General features: G+C 36.8%; 1 protein-coding gene across 1 annotated transcript in view; it reads left to right on the top strand.

Annotated features, from left to right (window-relative positions):
- AGBL4 (AGBL carboxypeptidase 4) overlaps nt 1-17,364 on the top strand; it is a 1,400,873-nt gene that overhangs the window by 151,850 nt on the left and 1,231,659 nt on the right. Inside the window, exon 3 of the mRNA XM_088834990.1 lies at nt 7,200-7,324. Coding sequence (XP_088691116.1) covers nt 7,200-7,324 — 125 coding nt within the window. The remainder of the gene's footprint in view (nt 1-7,199; nt 7,325-17,364) is intronic.

The raw sequence follows: 17,364 nt of genomic DNA, 5'->3' as shown, positions 1-17,364 counted from the left end.
CTCCCTGTCCATCACCAACTCCCAGAGTTCACTCAAACTCATGTCCATCGAGCTGGTGATGCCATACAGCCATCTCATTCTCTGTCGTCCCCTTCTCCTCCTGCCCCTAATCCCTCTCAGCATCAGAGTCTTTTCCAGGAAGTCAACCCTTCGCATGAGGTGGCCAAAGGATTGGAGTTTCACCCAGGATTGATCTCCTCTAGAATGGACTGGTTGGATCTCCTTGCAGTCCAAGGGACTCTCAAGAGTCTTCTCCAGCACCACAGTTCAAAAGCATCAATTCTTCGGCGATCAGCTTTCTTCACAGTCCAACTCTCACATCCATACATGACCACGGGAAAAACCATAGCCTTGACTAGATGGACCTTGGTTGCCAAAGTAATGTCTCTACTTTTTAATATGCTATCAAGGTTGGTCATAACTTTCCTTCCAAGGAGTAAGCGTCTTTTAATTTCATGGCTGCAATCAGCATCTGCAGTGATCTTGGAGCCCAAAAAAATAAAGTCTGACACTGTTTCCACTGTTTCCCCATCTATATCCCATAAAGTGAGGGGACCAGATGCAATGATCTTCGTTTTCTGAATGTTGAGCTTCAAGCCAACCTTTTCACTCTCCTCTTTCACTTTCATCAAGAGGCTTTTGAGTTCCTCTTCACTTTCTGCCATAGGGGTGGTGTCATCTGCATATCTGAGGTTATTGATATTTCTCCCAGCAATCTTGATTCCAGCTTGTGCTTCTTCCAGCCCAGCGTTCCTCATGATGTACTCTGCATATAAGTTAAATAAGCAGGCTGGCCTTATACAACCTTGACGTATTCCTTTTCCTATTTGGAACCAGTCTGTTGTTCCATGTCCAGTTCTAACTGTTGCTTCCTGGCCTGCATACAGGTTTCTCAAGAGGCAGGTCAGGTGGTCTGGTATTCCCATCTCTTCAGAATTTTCCACAGTTTATTGTGATCCACACAGTCAAAAGCTTTGGCATAGTCAATGAAGCAGAAATAGATGTTTTTCTGGAACTCTCTTGCTTTCTCCATGATCCAGCAGATGTTGGCAATTTGATCTCTGGTTCCTCTGCCTTTTCTAAAACCTGCTTGAACATCTGGAAATTCACGGTTCATGTAATCCTGAAGCCTGGCTTGGAGAATTTTGAGCATGACTTTACTAGCATGTAAGATGAGTGCAATTGTGCGGTAGTTTGAGCATTCTTTGGCATTGCCTTTCTTTGGGATTGGAATGAAGACTGACCTTTTCCAGTCCTGTGGCCACTGCTGAGTTTTCCAAATTTGCTGGCATATTGAGTGCAGCACTTTCATGGCATCATCTTTCAAGATTTGAAATAGCTCAACTGGAATTCCGTCACCTCCACTGGCTTTGTTCGTAGTGATGCTTTTTAAGGCCCACATGACTTCACATTCCAAGATGTCTGGCTCTAGGTCGTGGCCTAGTCAATGAAGCAGAAATAGACGTCTAGTCAAGGCTATGGTTTTTCCCATGGTCATGTATGGATATGAGAGTTGGACTGTGAAGAAAGCTGATCACTGAAGAATTGATGCTTTTGAACTGTGGTGCTGGAGAAGACTCTTGAGAGTCCCTTGGACTGCAAGCAGATCCAACCAGTCCATTCTACAGGAGATCAATCCTGTGTGTGCATTGGAAGGACTGATGCTAAAGCTGAAACTGCAATACTTTGGCCACCTCATGCGAAGAGTTGACTCACTGGAAAAGACTCTGATGCTGGGAAAGGTTGAGGGTGGGAGGAGAAGGGGACGACAGAGAATGAGATGGCTGGATGGCATCACCGACTCTGTGCACATGAGTTTGAGTGATCTCCGGGAGTTGGTGATAGACAGGGAGGCCTGGCGTGCTGTGATTCGTGGGGCCGCAGAGAGTCAGACATGACTGAGCGACTGAACTGATCTGATAGTTGAAAGGACCATTTATTTTCAGTCTTTCTTTGTTCTTAAATATGAAGATTTTCTTTATAAGCTATATGCATTTTTATTTTTTTCATGGTATCAGTAAATTTATGTTTTTTATATATATTTTTGATTTAATGAAACAACTGAAAAAGGATTAATTTCCAAAATATACAGGCATGTCATCAAGTCAATACCAGAAAAAACAAACAACCCAATCAAAAGTGGGAAAATGACCTAAACAGACATTTCTCCAAAGACATACAGATGGCTAATAAACACATGAAGGGATGCTCAACATAACACATTATTAGAGAAATGAAAATCAAAACTACATCAAAATATCATCTCACTGGTCAGAATGACCATTATCAAAAAGCCACAAACATTAAATGCTGAAGAGGGTGTGGAGAAAAGGGAACCCTCTTGCACTCACTGTTGGTGGGAATGTAAATTGATACAGCCACTATGGAGGACAGTATGGAGATTCCTTAAAAACTAGGAATAAAACCACCATAAGACCCAGCAATCCCACTGGTACATGCATACATTTTTATTTTTATTGAGAATAATTTTTAGGTCTATTTATAATATTTAGTCCATTTATATTTAAATGACTATTGACATGTCAGTGTTTAAATCTACTTTTTTTGTGTGTATGTTTATCCTATATTTTAGATTCCTATTTGTTTTCTTCTCTCCTTTCATATAGGTGGAGGGAAACAGGTAACATAGAAGCATGGTCAGCTTATTTCAAGTTTCTGTGTTCAGAATCAGAATGTCATAAATCGGCACTTTGTTGAAATATTACTGGTAATATGAGAAAAACATTTTATTTTTCTGTGTACACACAGAGAGAATGCTTCTCATATGAGTGGTGAAAGAAGGCCAACAGAGTAGTTACAGAAGACCAAATACCAGATGCTTATTATTATTTGGTACTGTGAACAGTACTCTTGCCTGGACAATTCCATGGATGGAGGAACCTCATAGGTTACAGTCCATGGGGTCGCAGAGTCCGACACAACTGAGCGACTTCACTTTCAAACTTAGTAAAAGCAAAGGCCGCACCTGTTGGACTTACTATCTGTTCTCTTTTATAGCACATACTATAGTACGACAGAGAATGAGATGGCTGGATGGCATCACCAACTCGATGGACATGAGTTTGAGTGAACTCCGGGAGTTGGTGATGGACAGGGAGGCCTGGCGTGCTGTGATTCATGGGGTCGCAAAGAGTCGCACACGACTGAGCGACTGAACTGAACTGAACTGATAGTACTTTTTGAATGAATAAGTGATTGAATCAGTCAATAAACAAATTGACTGTAGCTATGGTATATTCCAAAGAGGTGCTGCTGCTGGTTAGTCGCTCAGTCATATCTGACTCTTTGTGACCATTTAGGCTGTAGCCTGCCAGGTTCCTCTGTCCATGGAATTTTTCAGGAAAGAATACTGGAGTGGGCTTCCATTTCCTCCTTCAGCGTATCTTTCTGACCCAGGGAATGAACCCACATCTCCTGTATCTCCTGCATTGCAGATAGACTCTTTACTTGCTGAGCTATCAGGAAGGCCCATTCCAAAGAGCAGCACAATGTAACATAAACTCCTTGTTTTGGGGACTTCTCCTGGTTCTTTAAAGCATGAACTTAAGCAAGCGCTAAAGATTCCTGAGTCTCAGTTTACTCATTATGGAGTCATGGTGAGGCTTTAGTAATATAGAGGATCTGAAATAATTTTGAAACTGTAGACTTTAATACACATTTTCTTTATTTTTAGATACAATATATAACAATGATTTTGAGATGTTATTATTAATCAAAATCCATTTATACTGTTCCACAATTAAAAACAAAATAAAAATCTTATTTTCCTTTAATGATGCTGCTGCTGCTGCTGCTAAGTCACTTCAGTCGTGTCCGACTCTGTGTGACCCCATAGATGGAAGCCCACCATGCTCCCCCGTCCCTGGGATTCTCCAGGCAAGAACACTGGCGTGGGTTGCCATTTCCTTCTCCAATGTGTGAAAGTGTAAAGTGAAAGTGAGGTCACTCAGTCGTGTCCGACCCATAGCGACCCCACGGACTGCAGCCTACCAGGCTCCTCCATCCATGGGATTTTCTAGGCAAGAGTACTGGAGTGGCTCCTTTAATGATGAAATACACGTTAATGTTTAATTTTTCAACCATGAACTTCTGGAGGTCAATAATAGCTTTTTCACTTTGTGCTGAGTAATTTTTTATTAAGCATTATAACTTATGCTGTACTTTCAAGGTGTATTATCTTCCTATTCTTCCAACCAGGTATTTTTTAGTAAAAGTTATTGTCTGGGCTCCAAAATCACTGCAGATGGTGATTGCAGCCATGAAATTAAAAGAGGCTTACTCCTTGGAAGGAAAGTTATGACCAACCTAGACAGCATTTTGAAAACCAGAGACATCACTTTGCCAACAAAGGTCCGTCTAGTCAAGGCTATGGTTTTTCCAACAGTCATGTATGGATGTTAGAGTTGGACTATAAAGAAAGCTGAGCACCAAAGAATTGATGCTTTTGAACTGTGGTGTTGGAGAAGACTCTTGAGAGTCCCTTGGACTGCAAGGAGATCCAACCAGTCCATTCTAAAGGAGATCAATCCTGGGTGTTCATTGGAAAGGCTGATGCTGAAGCTGAAACTCCAATACTTTGGCCACCTGGTGTGAAGAGCTGACTCATTGGAAAAGACCCTGATGCTGGGAAAGATTGAGGGCAGGAGGAGAAGGGGATGACAGAGGATGAGATGGTTGGATGGCATCACCAACTCAATGGACATGGGTTTGGGTGGACTCCGGGGATTGGTGATTGACAGGGTGGCCTGGCATGCTGCGGTTCATTGGGTTGCAAGGAGTAGAACACGACTGAGCGACTGAACTGAACTGATTGTCTAGTCGCTAGAGACATATCGTTTGAATTCAAATCCCCATTCTGACTCATACTTGCTTACATGGTATAATATCTTTGGCTAAGTTTTTTTTATATATTTTCCCCTTGCTTTTTTTCATATGTAAAATGAGGACTGTAGTGGTTCCTACCAGTTGGGGGTTGTTGTAAGGATTAAATAGATTAATATACCAAGCATTTGGGACAGTATGTGACATGTAGAAATGCTCAGAAAATGTTAATTTTCTGTTGAAAATTCATGTTAATATCAGTTATGTATTAGTTAAAATTAATGTTCATATTAATTAGCCTGGAGATAAATATTCATATTTCTATTATTATGAATCCTATTTTACAGTTGAGTAAACAGAGGTTGTACACAGGGTTAATTTTCCAAGGTCACTTAGTAAGTGACAGAGATAAAACTTGAGTTTAGATCTTCTGATTTTAAGTTCAGTGCTCTCATATAATAAATGTTCCTTATTCTACAAAAGAAGCCTTAGTAAATATTTTTGAATGATAATATTTGAAAGGACCAATTCCATTGATGAATCTCCTTGGAAATTCTGAAGACAATGAAGCTATAAAAATTAAAATTAAAAAATTTTGATTTTAATTAACTCTTGTTTGTATTTTCCCATCAATGCATTTTAAAAAATATGTGTCTACTTGTCTCAAGGTATCTGATCATCCTGGTTCTGGAAGGAGGAGTGAGTCTGGTTCTCAGGCCATATTTTAATGAGAGCAGACAAAATCACCCTAAGGTTAATTGATTTGGTTTTGAAGGAAGGCTTATCTTGGATCATTTCCTGATCAATCTTAGAATCAGGCAGCCAAATAATGTTACAGCTGAAAGGAACCTTAGAAGTTAGGTAACTCAATATTCTCATTTTGCAAATCAGACCTTGAGAGGGTAGGTAATTTACCCATTGTTGCATAGTGGGTCAATTGAGCTAGAAATGAGGTCTGCTGATTCCTAGGCTAGTACCCTGTCTACTAGAACTGATGCTCAGAAAAACAAGTGACATGTCAATAGAACTAGTAATTTAGAAATAATTTAGAACTTTAGTGCATATAAAGTTTAATTCTGAGTGTTCTTTTGGAGAAAGATATACTAGAGCTCATTTTTTTGTGATGACTTATGGATTTTTAAAAAAAAATTTAACTGAAGTATAGTTGACTTACAATGTTGTGTTAATTTCTTCTGTACAGCACTTAGTTACACACACATACACACATATTTAAAAAATTTTTTTTCCATTATATACATAACTGATATTAACATGAATTTTCAACAGAAACTTAGCATTTTCTGAGCATTTCTACATGCCACATACTGTCCCAAATGCTTGGTGTATTAATTTGTGCTACAAGTGTCTTTGACAGACTGGTTGGTATGCTGTATAGAGCAAGTGGCAAGCACCATTAAAACATTATAGATTATCCCAGGATATTGAATATAATTCCTGTGCTATTTAGTAAGACCTTGCTGTTAAAGTAGGATATTGCTGTGCTCTTCAAATGCAGACCATACTGACTTCTGAATCAATTGCTTAGTTGCTTTCTGTAGTTGTATTTTACTCTTCTTTTTCTGGTTTATTAACGAGTTTGGGAATTCACCAGACTCTTTGCTTTTCTTTTTTATCCCATTCCAGTGTTAAAATTTTAGGCAATTTACTACTTGTTAGAATATTAGGTGGAGAGAAGAGAGACAAAGAATGGGAGTCACACTTCAGTTTTTACACTTTTGATATGCCTGCTTTGTTGGTGGAGGAAATGGAAATTAATTTTATGGTTGTTTGTGATTTTACCATTATTATTTTTATGTAGAAACTACTTCTAATTTTTGTTTAACCCTTACTCTGCTTGTATATTCTCTTAACATGTTCTGATAAAAGTTTGAAAATGTACAAAATACAGTACAACTTGCATCGCTGTGTTGTGAGAATTAAATAAAATCAAATATATTAGAGATAACTTGTATACCATAAAGCTTAATACAAAAGACACAGGGTGTTATCATTTTTGTTTTTCTAACCAGGTTGTGGTTTTTACTTGTTTTAAGGGTGCTTGCCACTTGCTCTATATACCAACAAGTCTGTCAAAGACACTTGTAGCACAAATTGATCTTCTAGGTTATAATGACAGAAAGAATTGCTTGTTCCACAACCTGGACTAGCTGAAAACCTCCTCTTATCCTGGACTAGATTCAGAGTTGGTGGCAGCCTAATGGATTCTGAAAGATGAGCCTATATAAGTACCAAATGATGACAAATGTCATTGTCAGAGCTCATAACATTTAAATGTATGTGCCATTGAGCTTCATGAACTTCTATTAATACCCAATTCTCTTAATTTTTATTAACAGGTAACCTTGGACGGGTGGACCAGGTCTCTGAGTTTGAGTATGATTTATTTATTAGGCCGGATACCTGTAATCCTCGCTTCCGAGTCTGGTTCAACTTTACCATTGAAAATGTGAAAGAATCACAGGTGAGAGAAATAGTAGGTCCCTTCAGTGTGGTTTTGGTAAGAAGATTATGCTTTTGTTTTATTTTAGGAATATCAAAATAATGACTATATTAGAAATATATTCTTTTATATGTGCAGTAATGATATCATTTTATTTCAAGAAGTATAGAATAACAGGTATAATATACTGGCTTTTGTTATCTGGTGGTTATTAAAAATACAAGCAGATTACATAAGAATACACAATGTTCTTTACCGATTGAAGCTTTAGCATGATGTGCTAGGCTTCCATGGTGGAAGCCTATAAGGGACCACTGGAAGTGACTTATGTTTATTATATGGTGCTGTTCTGTATATCTTTTCTTCACAGAACTCATTTTCACAAGAAGATTTTCTTCACCTATATAACAAGGTGTTTATATCTTAAAGAGCAATATGATTCTTATAATTCATCCTGCTTTTCACTTTGTTTGGCTGTTGCAGAACTTAGAGTCAATTTTATAGCCCATGTTAATGACTCTGGAAAACTTTTTTACTTGTGTTTTTGTATACTAACTTTTCTGTTATTCTGATAGTATTTAGGTTGGTGCAAAAGTGTTCATGGTTTTGCACTGTTGAACTTTGCCTTTTTATATTGGAATACATTCTTAAATAAAAGTGGTTAAGTTATTTTAATGTACATTTCTCACTTTTGTCTTTTTGCTAATGACTTATTACTTGCTGTTTATTTTATATTTATTTTAGACTAGGGAAATGATATTAGGCAAAAAGCAAAGTCGAGTAATTTTCTTATTCAAGCTCAAAATGGTCATTAAGCAGCGGAGACAATTCACAACATCAAGAACGCATTTGGTCTAGGAATTGCTAACGAATGTACAATGTAGTGGTGGTCCAAGAAATTCTGCAAAGGAGACAAGAGCCTTGAAGATGATGTGAGCAGTGGCTGGCCATTGGAAACTGACAACCACCAACCCGAGAGTTGCCAAAGAACTCAACATGGATCATTCTATGGTCATTCAGCATTTGAAGCAAATTGGAAAGATGAAAAATCTCAGTAAGTGGGTACCCATGAACTGACTGCCAATCAGAAAAAAAAAGAATCATCATTTTGAACTGTTGTCTCCTTTTATTCTATGCAACCAACTATTTCCTGATGGATTGTGTCCTGCGGTGACAAGTGAATTTTATACGACAACCAGTGATGGCCATCTCAGTGACTGGACCGAGAAGAGGCTCCAAAGCACTTCCTAAAGCCAAACTTGCACCAAAAAAGGTCATGGTCACTGTTTGGTGGTCTGCTGCCCATGTGATCTACTACAGCTTTCTGAATCCAGGTAAAGCCATTGCATCTGAGAAATATATTCAGCAAATTAATGAGATACACTGAAAACTGCAATGCCTGCATCCAGCATTGGTCAACAGAAAGAGCCCAATTCTTTTCCATGAAAACATTCAATTGCACATTGCACAACCAATACTTGAAAAGTTGAAAGAATTAGTCTACACAGTTTTGCCTCATCCACCATTTTCGCTTGACCTCTCGCCAATGGACTACCACTTCTTCAAGCATCTTGACAGCTTTTTGCAGGGAAAAGGCTTACACAACCAGCTGGAGGTAGAAAATGCCTTTCAAGAGTTCGTTGAATCCTGAAGCATGGATTTTTATGCTACAGGAATAAACAAACTTATTTCTCATTGGGAAAAATGTATTGATTATAATGGTTTCTATTTTTATTAATAAAGCTGTGATTGAGCCTAGTTATAATGATTTAAAGTTCATGGTCTAAAACCGCAATTACTTTGCACCAACCTAAATAATATGAATATATCTTTAACCACAATTTCTTCATGTACATTTTGTAACATAAGAGTATATGTTTTAAAATCCTGTTCAAAATTGTTTTGAATAAAAATATTGATGAAAATAGAACTAAAGACATATGCTTTTAACAAACTTTGTTAAAAATCTAACCCTGAGAAATCAGTTGTTATTGTTATATTGAGAAAACTGATTTTGGAAGATTCTGCACAAGCTTTGTGTACAGTGATAGGATTGTTTTAAGCAGGTGAAAGCATAGCCCTGTAATCTAATATCTGCCTTCTTTCTTCAGGTTTCTTTTTTTCTAGCATATTTGAGAGAGAGTGAGGAGTTTAATTTCCCATCCTAAGTCAATCTAGTCTACTTGCTCTTTCACCTGGTTGCTTCCTTCTTTCTGTTTCTTTCAACTGAACTTGAGTCATATGTTAGGTAGGTAATGGTCAGTGTTTGAAATTTAGGGACCCTCACTTGTCCTTGACACAGTGCTCTTCCTGGCATGCTGGCTTCAGCAGAAGAGGTGTTCAGTCACTTCACTTTACTACCAATTCTTTTAAATTTCTACAACACCAGACACAGGACTCAGTGTATGTTATGTTTCCTGAAATTTAGGGTAACTAGAAGGAATTATATACAGGGAGTTCTCTGAACATTGTTGGCTAACTATGAATTATCTCAGCTGTTTAGGACAAGAGGGGAAATAAACCTCACACAGATTACTGCTCTATGACAAACTTTAATTCTTTGCTTTGCTTCTTGTTTTACTTACACACTCATGAGATAATTCCTTTTTTAGTTTTCCACAGTAAGGATATTATTCCTTCCCTGCAATCACTTTAGGGAAACGTACATTTTATCTACAGGGCTTCACCTGTCCGTAGGATGGTCGCTCTTATTCCAGCAAGACAATCAATAATCCTCAAAGTGCTTTTTTCAAAGTCTGTGTTCCTAAGTCTTGAGAGTATAAATCAGAGCAGGAGGCCTTAGCCATATGTATAAGCCTGAGTCTTGGAACTCTAGGTTGGGTTCCCCATGAAGATCTCTCTGTTACCATGACATAAGCATCAGCCTCTCATTCTTCGATTGGTGTATTTATCTCATGTCAGCAATATACAGTTGTCACATACACACACCACTTAAAAAAAGAACAATAATTCTAAAGTTATGAGCAACCTAGATAGTATATTAAAAAGCAGAGACATTACTTTGCCAACCAAGGTCCGTCTAGTCAAGGCTATGGTTTTTCCAGTGGTCATGTATGGATGTGAGAGTTGGACTGTGAAGAAAGCTGATCGCCGAAGAATGGATGCTTTTGAACTGTGGTGCTGGAGAAGACTTTTGAGAGTCCCTGGGACTGCAAGGAGATCCAACCAGTCCATTCTAAAGGAGATCAATCCTGGGTGTTCATTGAAAGGACTGATGCTAAAGCTGAGACTCCAATACTTTGGCTACCTCATGCGATGAGTTGACTCACTGGAAAAAGACTCTGATGCTGGGAAGGATTGGGGGCGTGAGGAGAAGGGACGACAGAGAATGAGATGGCTGGGTGGCATCACCAACTCTATGGACATGAGTTTGAGTGAACTCCGGGAGTTGGTGATGGACAGGGAGTCCTGGCGTGCTGTGATTCATGGGGTCACAAAGAGTCGGACACGACTGAGCGACTGAACTGAACTGATAGTTAATTCTTATTAAGGAAGGGAAATATTTTCGTTAAAGTAGTTTAATCTACCAGGTTTTCTAACTTCACAAGTGAGATTACTTTTTTCCTCTTTATCCACAGCTCATGCTTATCTTTCAGCTTGTCTATTCCAACCAGGAATCCACTATCTCTTAAGAAATGAGACCTGTAACTTTTCAAGGAACAGAATCTATTCTCATCATATCCTTTCCTAAGTAGAGACTTAGCAGAAGCTCTGAAATTATATATATATATATATTTTTTTTTTACTTTTGGCCACATTAAATTCCTAGCCTACTTTTTCTTTCACTTTGTCTCTATCAAGAGTATCCTTATAGTTTCTGTGGTCAGGTGGAGGCATTGAGGGCAAGGTTGGATGACTAGAATGTTCGGAAAATGTGTTTCTTAAATTATATTACCTGGGATGATATTTTGGACAAATTGCTCATACATTTCAAAGTTTATTGTTGTTTGTTCTTTTAGGTGGCTTATATTCACTTTGCTGTTAAAAATGTCTCTTCCAGAGTGTTATAATTTTTATACTACATGTTAAAGTCCTACAGTCTCTTTTGAATCTTGTCTATCAATCAAGAAAGTGAAATGACTGTTTTGTTATTATTCTTACAAGAGTTGGTACTGTTTTATGGATGCTTGCTTTAAAATTGAAGAAACAAATATTTGCTCTAAGTTTTATCTTCATATCCAGTGTTATCCTACCCTTGTTACAATTAAAAATCATGAACATGTTTATCTGTTTTCCTGAGGCTGATGCTTTATCAGCCTCTTTCTGTGGGCCATTGCTTCATCAACTGTAATCACATTATATAGTTATGGAAATCTGTCTCAAGAAAGCATAAAGATTTGCTGGAAAGATACAGTACATATCTCTAGCTCACAGGATATTTGTTTTCATGGCTGTCTACATGAAAGAGAATGATTTTACTATTAAGTTTGACTTGTGAGGTCTGTTTTTATAATGGCTCGTCCCATAATCTTTTGCCATCTCTCCAATTTCCGTTAAAATGAGAACTGCATGAATGTAATCTAGTCAGGAACCTTATTTAGGGTTTGGTACTAGCAGGCAAAAGAAATATTAGTCATCAAAGTCTAACTCCACTAAAAATTGAAGCATCTAATATACTGTCTAAACAGGTCTAGCTTTTGGATCATCTTCCTTAATGTTTTTAGCAAGTGATAAATGCTTGAAACATATGGTGTCCTATTCCGGGACTGATATATTAACTCCCAAAGTAGTTGGCAAATAGTTCATTTGTAAGAATCTATGATAACTAAACATCCAGGTATCTCTATTGAAAAGTAATTTTCTCTCTTAAAAACGCTATATTAAATATTCTTACATGGAAATTTGTTATTTATGCAGCAGAACACTTGTGTGATATGAAAGCAAATCTTCCTATTTAAATACTCATGATAAAACTTTAGCCAATAAGAAGAAATAAAATGATGTGCCTGGATTGATGGAAGTATTTTCTGTCTTTTATATTCTTTTTATCTCTTTGAGTTTATTTTTTTTCCTCTCTATACTGACTGTAAAAGTATCCAATGTTTGCTGTAGTAAATTTGAACAATATAGATAATTATCAGAAGCAGAGAAAAAGCACATAATACCCATACTTACACACACCCTCATAATCTTATTACCTAGAAGCAAATACTAATAACTTTTTGACATATTTACTTCTAGGCTTATTTATTTTCTATTTTAGTCTTTAGAGAATAATTAAATTTGTAGCATGTATACATTTTATGTCTTATAGGGAAACTAAAGAGTATTACAATAAATTTTAATAAACATGGCTGTACAATAGTTATGTACTTTTGGACCCCTTCTTTAAATCTTGGGCATAAAGATTGCCTTTTGTTATCTGCTGTTATAAATAATACCCTAGGGAACACCTTTATGTGTGAAATTTTACCCAGATTTCTTTTCGCTTCTTTAGAATAAATTCCTATGAGGAAAGTTGACAGGCTAAGTATATTAATATTTTAAAAACTCTTTATTCATATTTCTAAATTTCTGCCAGACAGTTTATATTATTTTTCTATCCTGTCAACAGTGAGATGCTTTATTTTTGATTTCTTGGTTTGAATTGTTTAATGAACTCAAAAGTTCATATATTTAGAATAAATTCTTTTTTCTGTCTTACTTGGAAACATCACACAAATAAATGAGATATAATGCAGTGTTTCAGGTCTCTGGTCAAAAAGGAATTAACTGCATTCCAGTAACAATGTGAGAAAACAAAATATACTTTTTTTATCATTTTGACTCTTTCTTAATTCATCAAACCTATTTTATCTGGGTGTGCCAACAGAGTGTCCTCTGAGTTAGGTAATGCAAAATTAAAAAAAAAAAACAGTGAAGTATTGCTTACATTATTGTAAACAGCAATGTAGCTTAAATACACACACACACACATACACACACTTTTATATATGGCATGTCTAAAATTTCAAGAGTCTTTTGCTGCTTTGGTCTCCATTCTGGAGATTTCAGTCTCAGTGAAACTTCATCCTGACTATGGCTAGACTTGACAATAAACAAGGTCAGCAAATTATGGTAGAGATATCACAGGACAATGGATTCAAACAGACTTGGCTTAATCTCTTGGTACCTCAATTTTCCATCTATAAAACAAAGATGATAATACTACTTCATGTGAGTATTGTGAAAATTAAAGGGCAGAATACATATAAAGAGCCTACCATGATGTTTGGTAGATAGAGATTCAGTACTTGATGGCTATTGTGTTTACTTAAAATACCTCAACAGTAGAAACAATACTAAAACCAGCAAGAGGGAAAACCACCACAACAAATTATTAGTATATATATTATTACTACTGTTTGTGGAGGTCTTCCCAGTGGCTCAGTTGATAGAGTTTGCCTGAAATGCAGGAGACCTGGGCTCAATCCCTGGGTCAGGAAGATTCCCTGGAGAAGGAAATGGCTACCCACTCCAGTATTCTTGCCTGGAGAATTCCATGGACAGAGGAACCTGGTGGACTACAGTCCATGAGGTCAAAAAGACTCAGGCACAACTTTGTGACTAACACACACAGACACTGTTGTTCTGCACTTTTTCCTTCTTTTTTTTAATAATTTATTTATTTATCTTTCTTCTAGTCCTTTTCTTCATCTTCCTTCTTCTTTCAAATCTACTATTGCAAGGTATCATCATTGTCAACATCATCATCAAGCAAACTTTAACAGTTAAGAATATGGAGTCTATATGGCACATGCCTGAATTCCAGGCCTACCTATGTCTGTGATCAATGTCTCCTAACTGGCCCCCTGTTTAATTCTGTCTTTTAGTGTACTCAAAATAGGGAAATGGTAGTAATTTTATGATAAAAGTCATATCATATGATTACTCTGTTAAACTCTTGTAATTAATTTTTGCATGTCAGAGTAAAAGATGGTGTCTCTAAAATGACCCACCAGATCCTGCAAAATCATCAGTCTAACTCACCAACCCCACACTACAACTTACATACTTCTTTGACCACATTTTCTTCTACGTTATGCCTTGCCCACACAGCGTTTCTTTGTGGTACCTCAAACAAGCCAGGCATGATTCTACCTTAAAGCATTGGCTTAGGGCTCCTACTTGCCCTTCTACCAGATATTTACATAAGAAAGTTCCTTACACCTTTGTCTTTGCTCAACTATCTTCTTATGAGGCCAATCTTAATGACTATTCTTTTTCTCCTCCTTCACACACCCCTCTTACTCTGTTCTACCTTTTCTTTTAGAATCTACTACTTTGTAATATATCATTTAGTTTTTTTTATTATGTCCTTTTTTTTTTTTTGTCTTTCTCTTTGTCCTTAATAATACAGATAGACTATTTAAAGTTTTCTTAGTGTAGGCCTGATGTAGTGATGGTTGTTTAGTCTTACTTGGTTCATACACGACACTTCTGAAGTATCTACTGAGTGTTTTAGATGTTCAAAGGAGTCTTTCTAATCTATCTGGTTACAGTGAGAACATCTCCCATCCCTGTGTCTTGAAAGCCAGAGTGATTGTAGGAATTATCTCATTTGTTTCCCTTCTGTTAGGGATCCCATCTTTGTGATGCTGATTGTCCAATGTCTGAAAACATCTATTTCAAATATTTTACCTGGTTTTCTAGTTGGTAGATATGGATCCATTTACTCCATTGTGAATATCAAGGGTTGCTTTTAAGTGTTGCTCGGGTAGGTCTAGAGAGCTGTGGCTTTAGTTTAATCCTGCTACTAAGATGTGATACTTCTGGAATCTCCAGTAAAGTGTTATGATTTGAGTTTCAAAGTCTGCTAGCTCTGTGTGGGTTCTTGGAATTGTTCTACCACTTTCTAGTAATTGTTCTTTGCCTATTTTAATGGAGTCTTACCTTATGTATATATGTATAGCTTTGCATTCAGCCCAAAGAATCAAGTTGAACCCTGTGTCGATTTCTGAGGTTTTTTGTGCATAGTTTTGTCTTCTCTGGTGCTCTGTGTTCTATAATTCCAGCCATATCATCACCAACCCAGTTTTGTGAACTCCAATTTCTGTTTAACTCAGTGAGATATCCACATTTCGTATGAGTTCCTTTGCTTTGCATCATAGTTCAGAATGTGTCTTCAGAAATAAATCTTTAGTGATCAGAGGCCTTACCTTATTTCCCTTTCCCAGGGATCAGTCATGAATTGTATGCTGTCCACTGTCTAAAAAATATGTTTTATATTTTTTGGCCTCAAATTATAGTTGTTTGTAGAGTGAAGGTAAATTTAATACCACATAATCCATTGTGGCTTGAAGCAGACCATGACTGTGTTTTCTTTTCAGCAATACAGACCACAAAATAAGGAAAGACAAGAGAGTCCAGGATACATGCAAGCAGACTTAAAAAAGAGAGAGATTCTTCATAAGATATTCTTGTGAAGTCTGTGGTTAGTGTATCTTAGTGAAAAACTACAAAGAGATTGTCATTAGGTAATAGGATGAGTGAAAGAAAATTGAAGGAATTGCAATTATTGTAACTATTGGAAATATCAAGGTGTAGAGTATGACTATGGGGGCAGCTAGAAATATATAATGAATATATAATGAAGATATTATATATAAAATATTAGAGAGGAGGAATTCAAAGTGCCAAGAGTGTTAAGTACAAAGATTGTCTCTGTATATATTGGAGAAATGTCAGTGAGGTGTGAACAATAGTCCTTGAAAAATGAGAAGGGATGACAGAGGAATACAAAGATAACAACAGTAAGAGAGATAGTAAAGGGATAATCTGATAAAATGAGATTCAAACTATGTTTTCAGATGTGAAAGCTTAATATTATAAAGATGTCTGTTCTCCCCAAATCACCCTTTAATACAATTTCAATCATTTTCCTCCTCAATTTTTTTTCATATAACTTGACAAGCTAATTCTAAATTCATGTAGAAAAGCAAAGGGTCAAAAACATAGCTAAGCTAGGACTTCCTAGGAGGTCCAGGAGTTAACCCTTTGCCTTTCAATGCAGGGGATGTGGGTTTGACCCCTGGTTGGGGAGCTAAGATCCCACATGCCTTGGAGCCAAAAAACCAAAACATAAAACAGAAACAATACTGAAACAAATTCAATATTGACTTTTTCAAAGGGGTCCACATTTTAAAAAAGTCTTAAAAATAATTACTTAGCCAACTTTGAAGAAGAATAATGAGTGGGTGTATATTTTATAGAAACTTGTATTTCAGCTGAGAATGTTTATTAATAAACTAGTGATTAAAATAGAATGGCTTTGGCATGACAATTGACAAATAGTCTAAATGGATAGACCAGAACTCATAAATAAGGTTATTTATATAAGTGAGCTTGATATATGGCAGGAGTTACCTTACAAAATAGTAGAAATAGTAGGACCTCATGATTCAGTTGTTTGACAAATATTCCCCTATATCACACTATTTTTTAAAACTTTAGATGAAGACTTAAATATGAAAATAAATTAAAAAATAAATATAAAATAAATATTTTATTGGCTTTTGAAGTAGGGTTAAATTTCTTATGCAAGGCACAGAAAGAAATAATTGCGAAGACATAGATCGATACTTTTGAGATTTAAAAATAAAGTCTATATGACAAAAGATCTAAAGTTGAAAGATATATGCACTATTCTTGGAAAATAAATTTGTGCAATATATTAAAGATACAAGATTGATATCCAAAATACATAAAGAACTTTTAGTAGGAAAAAGAAAGCTGCTGGAGAGGGCCGCTTTAACTTCTCGGCCTACGTACGACATGGGTCCAGCCTGCCTTCAGGCCAAGGACGGCATCTCTGTCAAGGGGGCCAACAATAGCAACACGACCAATCCCGCTCCGGCACCATCCAAGTCCCCGGAGGAGATGCGAAAACTCTTCATCCAGCGGGCCAAGAAGATCGACAAGATCTCCCGCATCGGCTTCTCCATGGCCTTCCTCATCTTCAACATGTTCTACTGGATCATCTAAAGGATATAAAGAGGCAACAACTCACAGAAGACTAAGTGATAGTGCAAATAGAGCTGTTCTCACAAAGGTTGGGTTGG

This window comes from Moschus berezovskii, chromosome 4 (genome assembly GCF_049115385.1).
Source record: "Moschus berezovskii isolate FMDL1 chromosome 4, NW_MosBer_1.0, whole genome shotgun sequence".
In the NCBI taxonomy this organism is placed as follows: Eukaryota; Metazoa; Chordata; class Mammalia; order Artiodactyla; family Moschidae; genus Moschus; species Moschus berezovskii.
Note: the sequence above shows the minus strand (reverse complement) of the source record. Positions and strands in the feature narration are given on the sequence as shown.